The sequence below is a fragment of the Puccinia triticina genome, chromosome 16A, assembly GCF_026914185.1.
Source record: "Puccinia triticina chromosome 16A, complete sequence".
In the NCBI taxonomy this organism is placed as follows: Eukaryota; Fungi; Basidiomycota; class Pucciniomycetes; order Pucciniales; family Pucciniaceae; genus Puccinia; species Puccinia triticina.
In genome coordinates, this window is record NC_070573.1 from 458,140 (window position 1) to 473,157 (window position 15,018).

The 15,018-nt window shown below is 43.8% G+C and overlaps 2 protein-coding genes across 2 annotated transcripts; both read right to left on the minus strand.

Annotated features, from left to right (window-relative positions):
• Positions 1 to 1,047: 1,047 nt before the first annotated feature.
• PtA15_16A57 (uncharacterized protein) lies at positions 1,048 to 2,030 on the minus strand (the record flags this gene model as incomplete). Its single annotated transcript, XM_053164133.1, has 5 exons — positions 1,048 to 1,091; positions 1,199 to 1,255; positions 1,323 to 1,442; positions 1,533 to 1,586; positions 1,664 to 2,030. 5 exons carry the CDS (start codon positions 2,028 to 2,030, stop codon positions 1,048 to 1,050), a joined length of 642 nt encoding a protein of 213 aa, XP_053027706.1.
• Positions 2,031 to 9,134: 7,104 nt separating this feature from the next.
• PtA15_16A58 (uncharacterized protein) lies at positions 9,135 to 14,517 on the minus strand (the record flags this gene model as incomplete). Its single annotated transcript, XM_053164134.1, has 8 exons — positions 9,135 to 9,137; positions 9,244 to 9,407; positions 12,294 to 12,702; positions 12,802 to 13,080; positions 13,279 to 13,381; positions 13,470 to 13,731; positions 14,169 to 14,211; positions 14,479 to 14,517. The coding sequence occupies 8 exons, from the start codon at positions 14,515 to 14,517 to the stop codon at positions 9,135 to 9,137; spliced, it is 1,302 nt and encodes a 433-aa protein (XP_053027707.1).
• Between the last annotated feature and the right edge of the window lie 501 nt (positions 14,518 to 15,018).

The window sequence follows — 15,018 nt, forward strand, 5'->3', positions numbered from 1 at the left end:
CCCTTCAACAGAACATTGGTATGGTTTGAATCGTTCAATTCGACTTTGTAGAAATGAAATCTGAATTTGTTCATACAACCGCGCTGTCGCCGATGAATGTCATGAATTTGACACCCGCCCGATGTGGCCCGATCTGCCCGGAAGGAGTAAATACATCCACCGCTCATGCTTTCGAGCGGTTGACACCGAGCAGCGAATATTGTTGGAGGCGGAATTTGAAATGAATCTCGGTTGTGATAATGATGGGTCAGATGACGTATTGTCCAGTGCTATCTGGACAGGCCTGAACGGCTGAACGCAGGAGTACTCCGGAGCTCGTTCCGTGAATAACCGACGGAGCTTTATATGTAGTAGGGTTCAACACTTGCTTTGAGGTTTCCTTCTTGCAATTCCAGTCCAGAGATGATACATACAATGAGAAATATGTGCGGTTTATCACGACCTCACTCCAGCCATATGTACCCCCATTGCTTGGCATCCGCCTATGATGTATGTGTCAGGACGTTCAAACCTGTTCAGAGCGACCTGCAAATTGTATTACTTGATAAGAGAATAAGACGTGAAGGCAAAGATTCTGTGGACCCCGTCCGGTGGAATCCGGATCCGTCTGGTAGGTCAAGATTGATGATATGAACTGATGGCCATGCAGCCTCCATCTGTTCTATGCGATATCTTTTTTACACCTTTGCCAGCTCTTCTGAGGTCTTGGAATTCACGGGAACACTATGGGCACATTGTATTGTAATTTTTGATCGGCAACTTTTAAGGGGTGCATATTTACCATAAGAAAATGAACAATCTATGACTTGGGAGCTAGGCCACCAACCGACAGGATTTTTTTGAATAATATCAAGCTTATATATAAAAAGGTAATTCGTTTGTTGAATGAGATAATTATGTTTCAAAAATTGTCACATGCAAATATGAAAGTTGGCAGGAAAATAGAAAAGTTGTTATACCCGGGTGGTTTTCAGTTTCTGCATCTGGCCGTCTTGATGTTCGCGGATCGACCCGAGTCCCGCACAAGAGGTTGCTGCGTTGAAATGCTCAAGTTTCGCTGGTGATCCCGAGTTCGACGCAAGAGCCGCATTCTACGACAAGGAAAAAAATATGGGCAAAAATGGGAGTTTAACTCGGGTTCGGTTGGTGATTGGCGGAACAGCATAAAAGTTTAAAACGAAGTCGGAATAATACGAACGAGTTAGGTCTTCATCCTGCGAGCATTGATAAACTTCTCCAGATTCGGCGCCGCACACTGTAAGACAAAAAAGCAGACAGGGTTAGGCACTTTGCAGGACAATCCCCTATAAAATGCTACCTACTGGTGACACCTCCACCCTCGGCATAGCCAGTTCGCGAGTACCATTTTGTGCATGCTATTGTTCCGGAGTTGGCTGTTTCCAGCTCGTCAAGTCCGATTTTCTTGTAACACTCTTTACCGTCTAGTTCCAGCAAAAGACGAGTAAATTTAATGAAGCTATCGTTGGAGCAACACCTGAGAGTAGCGCTTGATCAAAAAACAGTTCGCTTACACAATGTCCTCTCGCATTTTGTGCAGGAGTACAACACGCCCGCATCGAAGCAAACTGCTCGAAGGATTGAAGGTCAGCAACCAGGGTGTTTTGTGAACAAGAAATACACTGGAAGAAAATGTAAGACCTACGAGTTGACGTGAGATTACCCGAAGCAGGTGCACCCGGTACTGTCGTCTGATTGGCCGGTAGGGCTACTGTGAGTGCCTGCGGAACCGGCCCCCCGGTAGATTCGATAGGCTTTCCTGCGTACTGCCATGGAATACCTGTTATAGCAATGTGGTGCTTGGTGGCATCTGCCGCTCCAGCCGTGGTATTGGTTGTGGCAGTTGCTGTGACCGTGTTGTTGTAGGTGAAATGGGATGGAATTATGCTCATGGCAGTTCGGCATTGCTGACCTCGGATCTTGTGATGATGGTGTCTAGCATTTGAGGGCTGGATGGCGAGGAAACAAAGAAAACTGGAAAACACAAGGCCTTGCCATAATGCGTTCGTCATCTCTGCCTGGGGTATTTATTGACTAGGTGGGCTTCGGCAGAGATCACCAGCTGGTCTCTGATAGACGAGGAAAGGTTTACTTCAATTGACGACGTGTGCCCAACGAGCAGGCGATTTGCTCACAGAATGTTGCAAGGATCAGCGGAGGTGAGTTTTTCTGAAAATAGGGACAGGATGGGATAAAGAGATGGGGACAGAGACCAATGCGCTGGACTCTGGCAGGATAAATATACACCGCAAATGAACGGTTTCTAAATGAGTATTTCAAGACTCCCGGAGATCCACAGCAAAGTGAGGCACGTCCGAGGTGCAGAAGTCTGATTTCAAGAACCTGTATGTGTGTCTGTCAGGAAAGTTTGTCAGACTGAAATGCTGGTGAATGTTACGCGTTTGGAAAACAGTCTGCCCTCGGGTCGGGTCGAGCGTTTCAGGAACATATTGCATGCAAAACGGTGCCGGCTGTACCTAAAATACTACACATCTAACACTTCGAGAGCTGTGTACCAAGTCTCAAGAGGCCCACGCCGCTCTAAGCAGCCCCGATGGCCTATACCCTAACGTGACGCAAGTGCCTTCCTTGAGGAGACATTCCGATGGCTTGTCCGGATGAATACATATTTGACTGCGGGGAAATTGGTTCCCGCAAGGCAAAGCTCACTGTGCGTGGGTAGAGAGAACGTAGTACTGAGGACTTAGCTTGAGGGACCCTGCGGACCCACACTCTTACTAAGAGCATTGGCAACTTAACCCAACTAATGGCAATCACATTGGTCCTGGCTAAATCCCGGGTCCACAAACCCAGGCTTGATTTCAGGTTTGGGCTTGCTATATCAGGGGGTTTCAAAGTAGACCCGCGCGTGCATGCAGGTCACTTTGCATAACCCAGTTTTGCGGGGAGACTGCAAGTCAACGTTCAACATTTGAGTTGAACGCCGGCTTGCCTTGCCTTACAAGTGGCATGCGCGGGTCTACTTTGAATCCCGCTATTAGCACTGTTCACGTAAGAAATCTATGACCATGTGAGAGATATACATCAGCATACTTTCCCAGCCAATTAACTTTATTTCAATCTTGCTGATGTTTAGCTTACGTGAAGAGTGCTATTAGAGCATTCACATTTGTCGGGTTAAGGCCCTGTTTGGCAGCGTCATATTACCCAGCGTAATAATAGGAAACATGCTACATTACATATGGTAAAACATGTCTTCTTAGGATAATCTTTTGAAAGTAAACCCTCATAAGGCTTGGCAGTTTACTTCCAAAAGATCAGGCGGAAAAGTAATGTCTTACAGTAGGGGGACATGGCAAGATTATTTATTGTGTAATAATCACGCTGCCAAACAGGGCCTAAGTTGATGATTTTGGGCAACTTAACCCAAGCGGCAAATGCATTGGTCCGGGCTAACCCCGGGTCAACATGCCTCAGGTTTGATTTCAGGCTAAGGTCAGCTAAATTTAGCAAGCCTTAACCTGAAATCTAGCCTCAGGCTAGGGCGGTCTGCAACTCATTTCAGCTCACTTTAGCCTGAAACTGACCAAACAAATGTGTTTGCCCACTAGAAGGCAACCTTGTCAGCTAACCTGCCCACAAACCCGGGCTTATTTAACCCAAAAACTTAGCAAACAAATGTGAATGCTCTTAAGGGGTTTCAAAGTAGACTCGTGTGTGCATGCAGGTCACTTTGCATAACCCGGTTTTGCAAGGAGACTGCAAGTTGACATTTAACATCTGAGTTGAACGCCGGCTTGCCTTGCCTTGCAAGTTGCATGCGTGGGTCTACTTTGAAACCCCTTATTTAGTGAGCCTAAACCTGAAATTTAGCCTCAGGCTACGGCATTTCTCACACCAGCTAGCCTGAAGCTTATTGAGGCACATACCAAGCGGTTGCTCTGCTGCGGAGCAAAACTAGTTGATGAGTTTAGATAGACCTAAATGAGTTGTATTTAGTCCAACATTCTTTCCTTGTTGAGAGGTGGGGTGGACAAACTCCACATTTGGAGTATCAGGGAGTCAAGAGGCGGGCAGGGAGGAATAATGACAACCAAGGATTCTCACCACAACAGATTAAGAGTTGAATGCTGTACCATTCATCTTGTTTTCAATCAATCATCAAACTCATCTCTTCATTTGGTTTTTCCGCAGGTGTGCATCCACCTATCATCAGTCTGACTGATTCCTTTAGCTTACAAGCTCATTGCTGCTCCCACACTGCCAGCATAATTGGCTGGGTTGAAGCTATCCCAGTTTAACTGGGATGCATTCAACAAATTTGAAATGGGTTGATCTCAACCAATTAAATGTTGAGTTTTCTGTTAGTCTGCTACCATGATGTATCACCACAGTATGGAGGGCTGTTGGATTGACCCATAAGCACTACCAACAACACTGGGTCGCTACGCTACGCTACACTATTTCAGCGCTACGCGTTAGCGTAGCGGCAAAAAGCGCCCTTCTATTTTGCATAGCGTTAGCGCGCTGTTAGCGCCGCTACGCTGCGCTAACAGCGCGCCAATTCTTTGTTAGCGTTAGCGCGCCGCTACAGTCGCTACGCTACGCTGCGCTGCGCTACAGCGCTTTTAGCGGAAAAAAAGCCCTTTTTTCCCGCTAAAGGCGCTGTAGCGCAGCGTAGCGCGCGCTCTTTTACGCCCTGCATGTGTAGCGTTAGCGCAGTTGCGCGCATCTGCGCTAACACTACGCTATCAGCTAAAATAGCTGCGCACTGCGTGCGCATAGCGTTAGCGCATATGCAGGCAATTGCGCTAACGCTACGCTAAAAAATAGCGCATTTGCGCTGCGCTACGCTACGCTAACCGCTATGGTTAGCGTAGCGACCCAGTGTTGCTACCAACCAACCACCCAGCTGGCAGCCACAAGTGTCTGTAGCCTGGTTGGTAAAGGCAGCACTCTAGTATGTGTCTCAGCTTAGCTGAGGTTGTGAGTTCAACTCTCACCAGACAAATCTTCATTTTACAGTCTCTAAAATTATGCTGGCAGTGCCACAGGTCACACATTTGTTGTCCATTAAAGCTGATCCAACAAATGTGCCTGCCTGCTCAAAATAGCCTTGGACAGCTAACTGGCCAACAATGGGAAGTTACATTATCCGTAACTGTTGAGGGACATCAGGGACTGAAACTGAAGGGCTACCGGTGCTCGTGGATGGGGGCTTTACAGTGAAGATATATGTATTAGATTCAGTGAGGAAAAAGGCCAGATTGTAGTAATGGGCTGCTTGGTAGAAGCATATCTATGTACCAGCATACAACAACTACATACGGGCTACACCATCTCAACATCCTCCCTTGCTGATAGCCAAGCTATATCAGTACTGTTAATAAAATTGAAAAGATGGAAATTGTACTACTAGAAGCTAAGAAAAACTAGTGGTAGGAGAATAACCATGAAGTAGGCTAAAGTGTAGCTGTAGTGTACTGAGAAATAGAAAAATTTGATAGCTGTTGAGGATCACTTACTCGTAGATCATGTTGACTTTGTTGTTGTTGTTGTAAGAGCCTGATTCATAGTCACCCAGCTTGACGGCGGTAGTGGCGCCAGCTTTGGTTTTGCCAAAGTTCTTTGGTTTAGGACAGTTGTTGGATTGATGTCCGTGTTTTCCGCAGTTTGAACAGGCGACACATTTAATGTAGGCGACAGAATCAGAGGCCATATTGGTAGCTTTGTTGCCATTTAAGCTGATTTTGTGGGCTTCCATTGCACCAATGATGTCCTCAAGAGACATTTCCGTTGCAGTGTAGACAATGGCATCCAAAACATTAGACCAAGACAATTTGAGTCCTCTGACAAGATGGTTGGCAATTTGACAATTGGTCAGGAGTTCTTTGACCATAAAGAGATCGTTGGCTGCTACCCGCACGTGACTGATCCACATAGCAATTGGCTTGTTCGGGTCATGAAAAGCAGTGTAAGACTCAAAAGTCCCACATCCTACCTTTGTTCTAGTTTTTTATGATTTTTTTAACATAGAAGAATGCTTCAAAAAACTCCCAAAAAATTCAGAGAGGCCAATTAAAAGGCGTTCTATTGATTAGTCAAAAAACTCTTGAAAAAATTGTGTATTTTACCCACAGTGCGCGAAGTGTTTGGGACTGCGCGCACTGTGCAGTGCGCAAAGAGTTTTTTGCAGTGCGCGAAGTAAGTCCATATTTTTTTTGTAATTTCTCTCCTATGTAGCCTTTTTCCTTACACGGAAACAGGCACGGAAAACCTATTTGGAAAATCTTTTTTTTTATTGGCTTGATGTTGGCTTGCTCGGTTGGGTAAGCCCTGGTGGACTCTGTGAAGCCCCGCGCGCCCCGCAGGGTTCACTAGGTTACATGGGACCTATCACGTGACAAGGGTACTAGTCAGCTCCTTCCCCTCGCACCACCTAGTCCCGCAGAGACCCGGACCGCATCCCTCTCTCCACCAGCTAGGCGAGTTCCCTTCTTGTCATCCCTCTTTCTCACTCTCATTCCTCCTAGCGTTGTGGTAGACGGAAAAGTGAAAAATCAAAAGTTTTTCCTCATACATATATTTACTCACCCTATACCTCAAGATATCACCAAATGGACCTCAGAAATGGATTCTACGGCCAATTTTACCCCTAGTCACCACTGGAAGCGTCACTGGAACCCCGCTGGATTGGAAGTTACACCCTCTTGGACCCTCATGGACACGGCCAGCCCCAGTCATCAACCTGTCACACCCCTCAAGTCACCTTTCCCAGGTATACATATACTCAGCCCCAGCCAAACACATACTCTTTTCCATCCCTCTTATCTCCACTGCTTATGCAGGGGACCAACCCCATTTCTTCTGTATTTGACATGTCCCCACCTCATTTATGCACTCCTTGCATGGGTCTGACACCACTCATGCGCCCCTTGCATGAAGTACCTCTGTATTTGACATTCTCCCCTTTGTTTATGCGCTCCTTGCATTAGTATGACATCATCTTTCATTTCTCACCCCACTTTCTGCCTGTATTTAGTATCTTCTGACACCACTTGTACCAACACTGGGTCAGCTATGCTAACAATAGCTGTAGCGCAGCGTAGTGTTAGCTTTTTCAGCTACGCTACACCAAAGTTACTGTTAGCGCTCAAAATTGGCAGCTAACGCTTTTTTTTTCAAAAAAAAAAAAAAAAAAAACGTTAGCGTAGTGTTAGCTGACAAGAGGAGAAGGAAGTTAACACTTAAAAAAATTGTTGTTTTCTGAATGTTAGCGGTGTTAGCGACTCAGAAAGTTACGCTATGTATCAGCTACGCTATATATCAGCTACGCTGAGTATTAGCATAGTGATTATATCAGCTATGCTGAGTATTAGCCTAGCAATTATATCAGCTACGCTAAGTATTAGCGTAACTTTTGCTAAATCTGAGCGTAACTTGCGCTAAATCTTAGTGTAACTTGCACTAACTCTCAGTGAAACTTAGATAGGCAAATCTACCCAATCAATATTTTCAGGATACCAAACATGAAACCGGCACAATCAATTACTTGAAAAAAAATATTCAAAAAAAAACAAGTAATTGGGTGTGCAGGGGAGTAAATATGAACATAGAAAGGGAATTTTTTTGTGGGTGGGGGATATGGAAAAAGATGAAATAAGACTAGTCGCAACATCAATTGATTTTTGTTTTAATATTTTACATAATTTTTTTAACTTTTTATGTGATCGTTTTTGGTAGGTAAGAAAAACTTGATTCAGAGGTGCAAAGCAGCAAGAAAAAATATTTGAAAAAGATTACTTTTGTTTTTCACAAAATTCGGTATAAGCAGAAACAATACTTTGGGCTTTGGAAAACTTTCCTGTAACTTGTATGCCTTCTTTGAGCCACAGATGACTACTAACGCATCGCTCAATAGTACGGGGTATTAAGCTACCTTGCCCACTTGAGCAGACATCGGCAGCGGAAGAAAATATACGCTCAGCCGCACATGAAGATGCTGAGCAAGCTAGGTAGTCCTTCGCCAAGGATGCAAGAACAGGATAAGTTGATGAATGATCCTGTAGGTTATGAAACATGAGTGTCATTTCCAAATTGAAATGAGTTTATTACAAAAAACACACCTTCCACCATACCAACAGCGCTTTTGGATCTTTTGCCCTCGGTCCCGGTAGCCAATCCATGTTTTTGATGTAAACTTCAAGCTCTTTACTTTCTTCGACAGCTGAAGCGCTGAACAACTCAAAGATATCATCTTGATCAACAGTTGGATTCATTTTCTTTGAGTTGTTTTCATCTTCAGCTTTCTGTTTTTGTAGCATACTGTCTCGCTTGAAAAAGTGTCGCTCCAATAATTTCTTTGCCTCGTCAGCTTTTTCAGGCCAGCAATGCGTAAAAAGATTCAAGCGAAATGTTGGATGGAGAATCGTTGCCATGACAAGAGTTTCACATTCAAGCGCCTCGTCCTGGTAGGTCTTGAGCTTTTCAATCATTTTAATATACATCGGATGTAACGCATCTCCTCGGTCGGATCCTTCCTCTTTCTTTTTCAAATCGCTAATTGTTTGATAATAATTTGGCAACACAAATGCACCTGTAGGCCCATCACCCTCCATCAATTTGGTGAGACGGTTGAAAGGCTGATAAAAAAAATAAGCTTCTTGAACAAAGTCATATATACGTCTTTTGAATTTTTTTTTCTCACTTCTAACTCCTCGTTTAATTCTTTAATCATCAACCATTCTTTATTTGAGAACTGAATTTCCTTAAAGTGACCAAACTTCTTGTGATTTTCTTTACGACTGGATTTGGAAATTTGATCTTGGTATTTAACATACTCATCGTGGAGCATTGAATCGATAACCTACAGTCAAAGCTATCAGTGATAAATTTTAATTGTAAAGCTAATTGAAGCGCAAATACTTACTTCTCTTGCCTCATAGGCACGCTGTCGGCTTTGATATTTTATGTTCCAGCGAATTCCGTAGCCTGCAATCAGACCCTTCAGGTTTTTTCCTGCTGCACGACGGTCAAATTTCTGTCTCCATACACACGAGCCAGTTATCTTTTTAACTACAAAGTCCAACTATTTTCTTATAGTTCAGTCAGTACGCAAAAAATAAAAGAAAAATACAAGATAGAAGATCGTAAACCTACTGCTTTAGTCAAATCATGCAACTCATTAGACTCATTCCTGTTTGTAGCAGATTTACTCTTATTTCCAGCATTCCTACTTCTTCTCGCCTTATCTTCTCTCTCAACCGGTTCAGAATATTCATCGTCCTCTACCACATCATCGTCCTCTACCACGTCATCCTCATCCTCGTTATAAATATCGCTATCCGTATTGTCACCAGCATCGCTTTCCTCTACCAATCCATCTGCAGCATCTTCATCCTCCTCTTCCAAGATTCGCTCCAGATTATCTGAGTAGGGGAAAGCGCCAAGAAAAGATTTCTTGATCTTTGGTGGTGGTGGGGCTTCAATACCTAATTCGTTCAAACCAGCATTAACAACCAATGCCATCTTGTGGCAAAAGCACTTAATGTGCATCGTATTGTAGTCCCATTCGATTTTGTCGGTTCCTTCAAGGAGACGCAATTGGGAGTGCATTGTTGAAGCCATTGTACCGTTGTTTGAGCCCGAATCTGTAGTCTGGCATAGCATGTATTTACAAGAAAAAGAAAACCAATTAGATTTTGGATATCTACCGTATAAGCAAGAAAACTTATCTTTCCCTGAAGTTGATGCTTCTTCAAAACGTTGATTACTGGCTCAGCCAACAAGCTCCCTCTGTGGTGACAAGCAACAAGTTTGAGACTCAGATGGAGTACGTTGTAGTTCCAATCGTTATCAACAAAAGAAACTGAAGCGCCGATAAATCCAAAACGGTTCCCTTTGGTTGTCCAAACATCATGTATAAGATTGAACTTGCTGTTGGTATCCTGATGATTGATAAATCATTTCAACAAGATAAGTCAGTAATTCTCCCAAAAAAATCAAATTAAATTACACACTTTTACACGTTTGATCATTGCAGCTTGTAAGTCCAAGTACACTGTTCTAGCCAAATCGGCCGCCCATCTTCGCTTAAACAAGTTGGCACCGGCTTGACAGTAGTGAAATGCTGCTTGCAGATAAGCGTCCTCAACTCGAGTCCAAGGGATTGCTTGACGTAACAACCACAGAGATAAGATCTGATTGAGTACAACATTATTGAACTTTTCAACTGGGGTGAAATGGTGAGTGATTGTTCCAGGTTTTCCATCAGCCTTTTTCAGTCTGTCTTCTTCAAGCGTGGTCGGAGGCAGCTTGGCACCAGCAGCAATAGCATCACGATGTTTTGGGCATCCTTCCGAAATCCTTCCACCCTGACGAGACCCATCACGATGCGCACGAAGATTTGAAAAGCTGCTTTGAGAAACTCGCACTTATTTTTTACACCATTTACAGCTGTATGTCTGTGGTGGTTTATCAGAAGGCTTCAAATAAAAAAGAAAGATGATGAGTTATAGCATCATTCATAAAAAAAATTTCTTAGGACTTACATCATCCTTGCGACGGAATGGATCAGAAAAAAAATCCTTGGCATCGTCAAACTCAGGGTTGCGCCTTTTCCGTTTTGGTTGTGCCTTTGAATTTTCTTCATCGGAGTCTTGGATATAATCAGTAGCCTGGGAAGATTGAGCTTTGGAGTTGGCAGGATTTCTTTGAGAGCAACTTGAATTGTTTGGTTTCTTTCCGTTTCGTTTGGTGGCAATAGGTGTGTCTTGGGAGATCAAATCTGAATCAAACTCTGAGGGTGCCTTTCGTTTTCTGGGTTGAGTTGTACTTGATTCTGTGGCAGTTCTATTGGACAAAAGGGGCTGGGTGATTGAACGACGTGAATCTGGTGAAGGGTTGATCATTCCAGATCTCCTGATAGGGGTGGTGACTCTTGAGGATCGACGAACTTGACCCTTGGAAGCATCGCTTGTGTATCCAGCTTGTTTGGTAGATTGAGCTGGCATGAATTTTCAGAACGGAGTGATGGTTTTAAGAAAAAGTAGGACTTGGAGGAGCTGAATTTGTTTGTGGTGAATGGTATGTATTGGACAGCAAACAACTTGCGAGTTTGGGAAAAAAATGTATGCAAGAGAACTCTGCATAGCTTGGACTGACCGGTGACCCGTAGTTTTTTGCGGGCGCTCAAATTAATATCTGTGACCCACACCAGAAAATATAGTCTGATCTGAAGGCTCAATTTCACCTCACAGCCATGTATCTGTTTGCATGGCTCAAACCAATGCTTTATTTAATTCCAAATGTGCACTCTTCTCATTAATCTTTTGCTGGTCCATTGATATGAATTCTTGATTATAATTCTTCTATAAATTATGTGGTTATTGTAACTGGCCTTCCTAGCTTAGTCTAATCTATCATGATTCTATTGCAAAGATATTTTGAAAGTAAATTTTCTTTGAAACTTTTAGAATTTTAAGATTCAATTTCTGTGCACACACATTCAACAAATCAAACCTCTGGCAGTTAAAACTTGATTTCTTGGCTAATTCATATGCTACTATTTATTGAATGAAAATGGTCTTTTGAATTCATGTTCTGATTGATATGAATAAAATCCACTATGTATGAATATTCATTCTAATATTTCTGAGTTTCACTATGCTCTATCCAGTCAATTCAGATCAATTCAAGTCCTGAATCTAGTTGTTTGATTTTATATCCTTTGTAATCATGATAATTACTAGTTTTTAAGAGTTAATTGCTTAGATGGCTATTTGTATGCTAATAGAGGTCATGGCTGCTTTTACGCCACATTCTCATTTGTGTATTATTTCATTGAATCAATTCCAACTCAGAAAACATGCAAAATCAAGGCTCTCTCTCATAACTCAAGTCACCCTTTTCCTGAATTATTGATACATATATATTTTCTTGAGGCTCAAATTGTGTTGAAAGAGGATTTTGTAATTAAATCAGAACATGGTTGGGGATAACAAGTGTAAAATCTTAGAAAGAGAAGAAAAGCGTAAAGTAAAACAAAATTGTGACTGAAGTAGCTATTAAAGTACTTCTACCCATACTACGAAACATATAAAAAAAATGATCGCCAAAATAATGGGCTATGCTAGTGTAAAAACCCTTCATATATTTATCACAAGTATGTGCTAAAGCAGAGTTTATTTGTATGGACATTCCAAGACGAGTAAATTGAGAGCTCTTAGAGTGAGGCATAGTGCAGTGAGTATATTTATTCGCTTGCCATATCATCTTGACAATCCCATGCTGATGATCAAAATCAATACCAATACGGTGATCAGGGAAAATAAAAGGCCCCGATTTGATGTCATACTTGGAAGAGTCTACTAAAGTGTAATCAGAAGTGCGAGTTGGAAGAAACAAGACGAAAGCAAATTGAGAGATATCCTCGGTGTCTTTGTGCGGAGGATTAAAAAACCCATTGGTAGTAAACGTAATATGAGGAGTGCAGGTAGACTCTTGTGGAAGTTCACCGTAAGCAAGGTCTGGAAAGGAGGGGATATTATACTTCTTCATGAGGTCTTGATTGTCTTGGAATGGAGTGTGAGCAAGATCCTTGAAGAGATTTCCGATTATTTGACCAACTTTAGAAGACTTGACGTAATGTTCATCAAAGGCCCGCATTTCAGTTTCGTTGAATGCCTTGATGTATCGGCCTACAATCTGGTCCTCATCATATGACTTCCTCCAGCCAATGGCCCACATGAGACCACCCCAAACTCAAGAACAAGAGTGAACACCATTGATAAAACGTTTAGACTTATGAAGAAAATTGGAAACGTAGTTGAGATCTTCGATTTGAGAACTAGTGAGCTCTTTGACGGGTGTGAATTCGACAATGGCTATCACAGACTTTTTGTCAAGAGGATCCTTGATCACGTTGAGTCCGGAGGTGAGAAATCGGTATGATCTGACTTGTTTGTGTGCGGATGCGATTTCGGCGGCAGTTGGAATACGGGTTGGTTTGTCATTGACCCAAGGGATGTTTGGATAGAGGTTGTGAGGTTCGTATTTGACCCGATGCCAAATCACGGACCCGTCCTTCCACTCAAGTTGTTCCTGCATCAAAGCGTTGTTTTCCCTTGATCGCTTTGCCTTATTTCTTTGGCAAGATGCTTTACTGCTCTTATTTTTATGACTAGAAGAATAATTTCAAGTCCCCGGGAGAATGTCCGCCCGAGATCAATCATTTCATCAACATAGTCATTATAATAATTTGCAAGACAGTCAACCAACAAAGAAAAAGGCAAAAGTGACAAGAGAAATATCGATCAGTATCAATGTCCCTGTGAATAGATGTGAGTCCATACCTTTTCTTTTTTCCCATGATGACACACTCCAATGATCTCGCTGTTTGATACTGTTACCAAGTGAAATTGGAGTGGTAAGCACCACGCTCTTGTGAAGAAATTTATTGAATTTGTGAACAGCCCAAAGGCTTGACTTACGTCTGGAAGTTGATTAATTGGCTGCTTAGTCGTTGCAGAGCGTCTGAAAGGATTGGCGGGGTTTCTGAATGGGTTGGGGGCGTCTTAACGGGTGGGCGAGCGTCTGAGCGGGTCGGCGACCGTCTGAGCGGGTCGGTGAGCGTCTGAGCCGATCGGCGAGCGTCTGAGCGGATCGGCGCGCGTCTGAATGGGTCGGGGGCGTCTGAACGGGTCGGCGAGCGTTTAAACGGGTCGGCGAGCGTCTGAATGGGCCGGTGTGAGTCTGAACGTATTGGTGGAGCATTTAAAAAGGTGTGGTGTCAACAACAAGGAACACGATCGCAGAGCTGCAAAGAGGAAAAATAGCAGCGAGGAGGGTTGGCATACCTCTTGAAGTCAATTGGGGTTAGCGGGCGTCTGAACGGGTTGGAGGACGTCTAAACAGGTCGGAGGGCGTCTGAACGGGTCGGCAGGCGTCTGAAAGGGTGGGTGGGGCTTCTGAAAGGGTCGGTGGAGTGTCTAAAAGGTTGGCGGGGTGTCAGCAAGCAGAAACAGGCAACCCTAGAGCTGCAATGGGCAAATGAGCAGCGCGGATGGTCGGCTTACCTCTTGATCAAGTAAGCTGGACGGTTGCTCGGCGCTTGCGCAGATTTTGTAAGCCTATCGGCAGGGTGTCACCAAGGGGCATGCAAGCGATTCAACTTCCAAGAGAGAACGTACCTTTGTAAATCAATTGGTCGGTTTCTGCGTGCTTCCCAGGCGTCTAAACAAATCGGAAGCGCACACCATCAGCATTAAGAGAAAGGTGCAATTTCCAATGCAGTTCACAGGGTTGACTTACCTCTGTGAGTCAATCGGTTAGGCGCTGGGCACGTAAAGAGTGTCAGTACCAATGATCAGGTTGTCAGAAAGCAGAAAAAGGCCCCTTGGCAGCTCTGCAAGCTGCAAAGGGGCACAAGGGCAGTTCGGAGGTTGGCTTACTTTTTTAATTTAATTGCTCGGCTGCTGGGCACTCAAAAAGCGTCTGAACAGTTGCGAGGTCGTGAAGTGATAGTAGAGCAGTGAGCATTTGAGGGGAAAAGATGCTATAGGGGCTTGGGATTGGTGAATAAATACTAATTTGTGGATTGCGCTGAGCAGTGAGCGCATATGTAAGAGTTGATTGAAAGGGGCAATGCGAAAAGAGCCAAGAGGTGTATTTGGATACCAACTCTGAAACGGGTCTGGGAACATGCCACGGCAGCCCAAGCATCCACGGGGTTGCATACAATAATACCAGATGAGAGCGTATGGATAACCCATTCTCACAGCCGCTGTAAACTCAGGCCTAGCGCAGTGGTAAACACGTGCGATATCCCGGTCCTGTATCAGGCACTCGTGTGGGTTCAATCCCCAAAAGGGACTGAGCTGCCCTAGTTTGGCGTGCTTTTATTTCATTCTGCACGGATCCCATCTCCTGTCACACAGCGTAGCGCAGCGGGAAAAGCTGCACGTTACGCTAACTGTTAGCGTAAACTCAGCTACGCTGTTTAGCAATTAAAAGGTTGTTAGCGATGATTAAACTACGCTG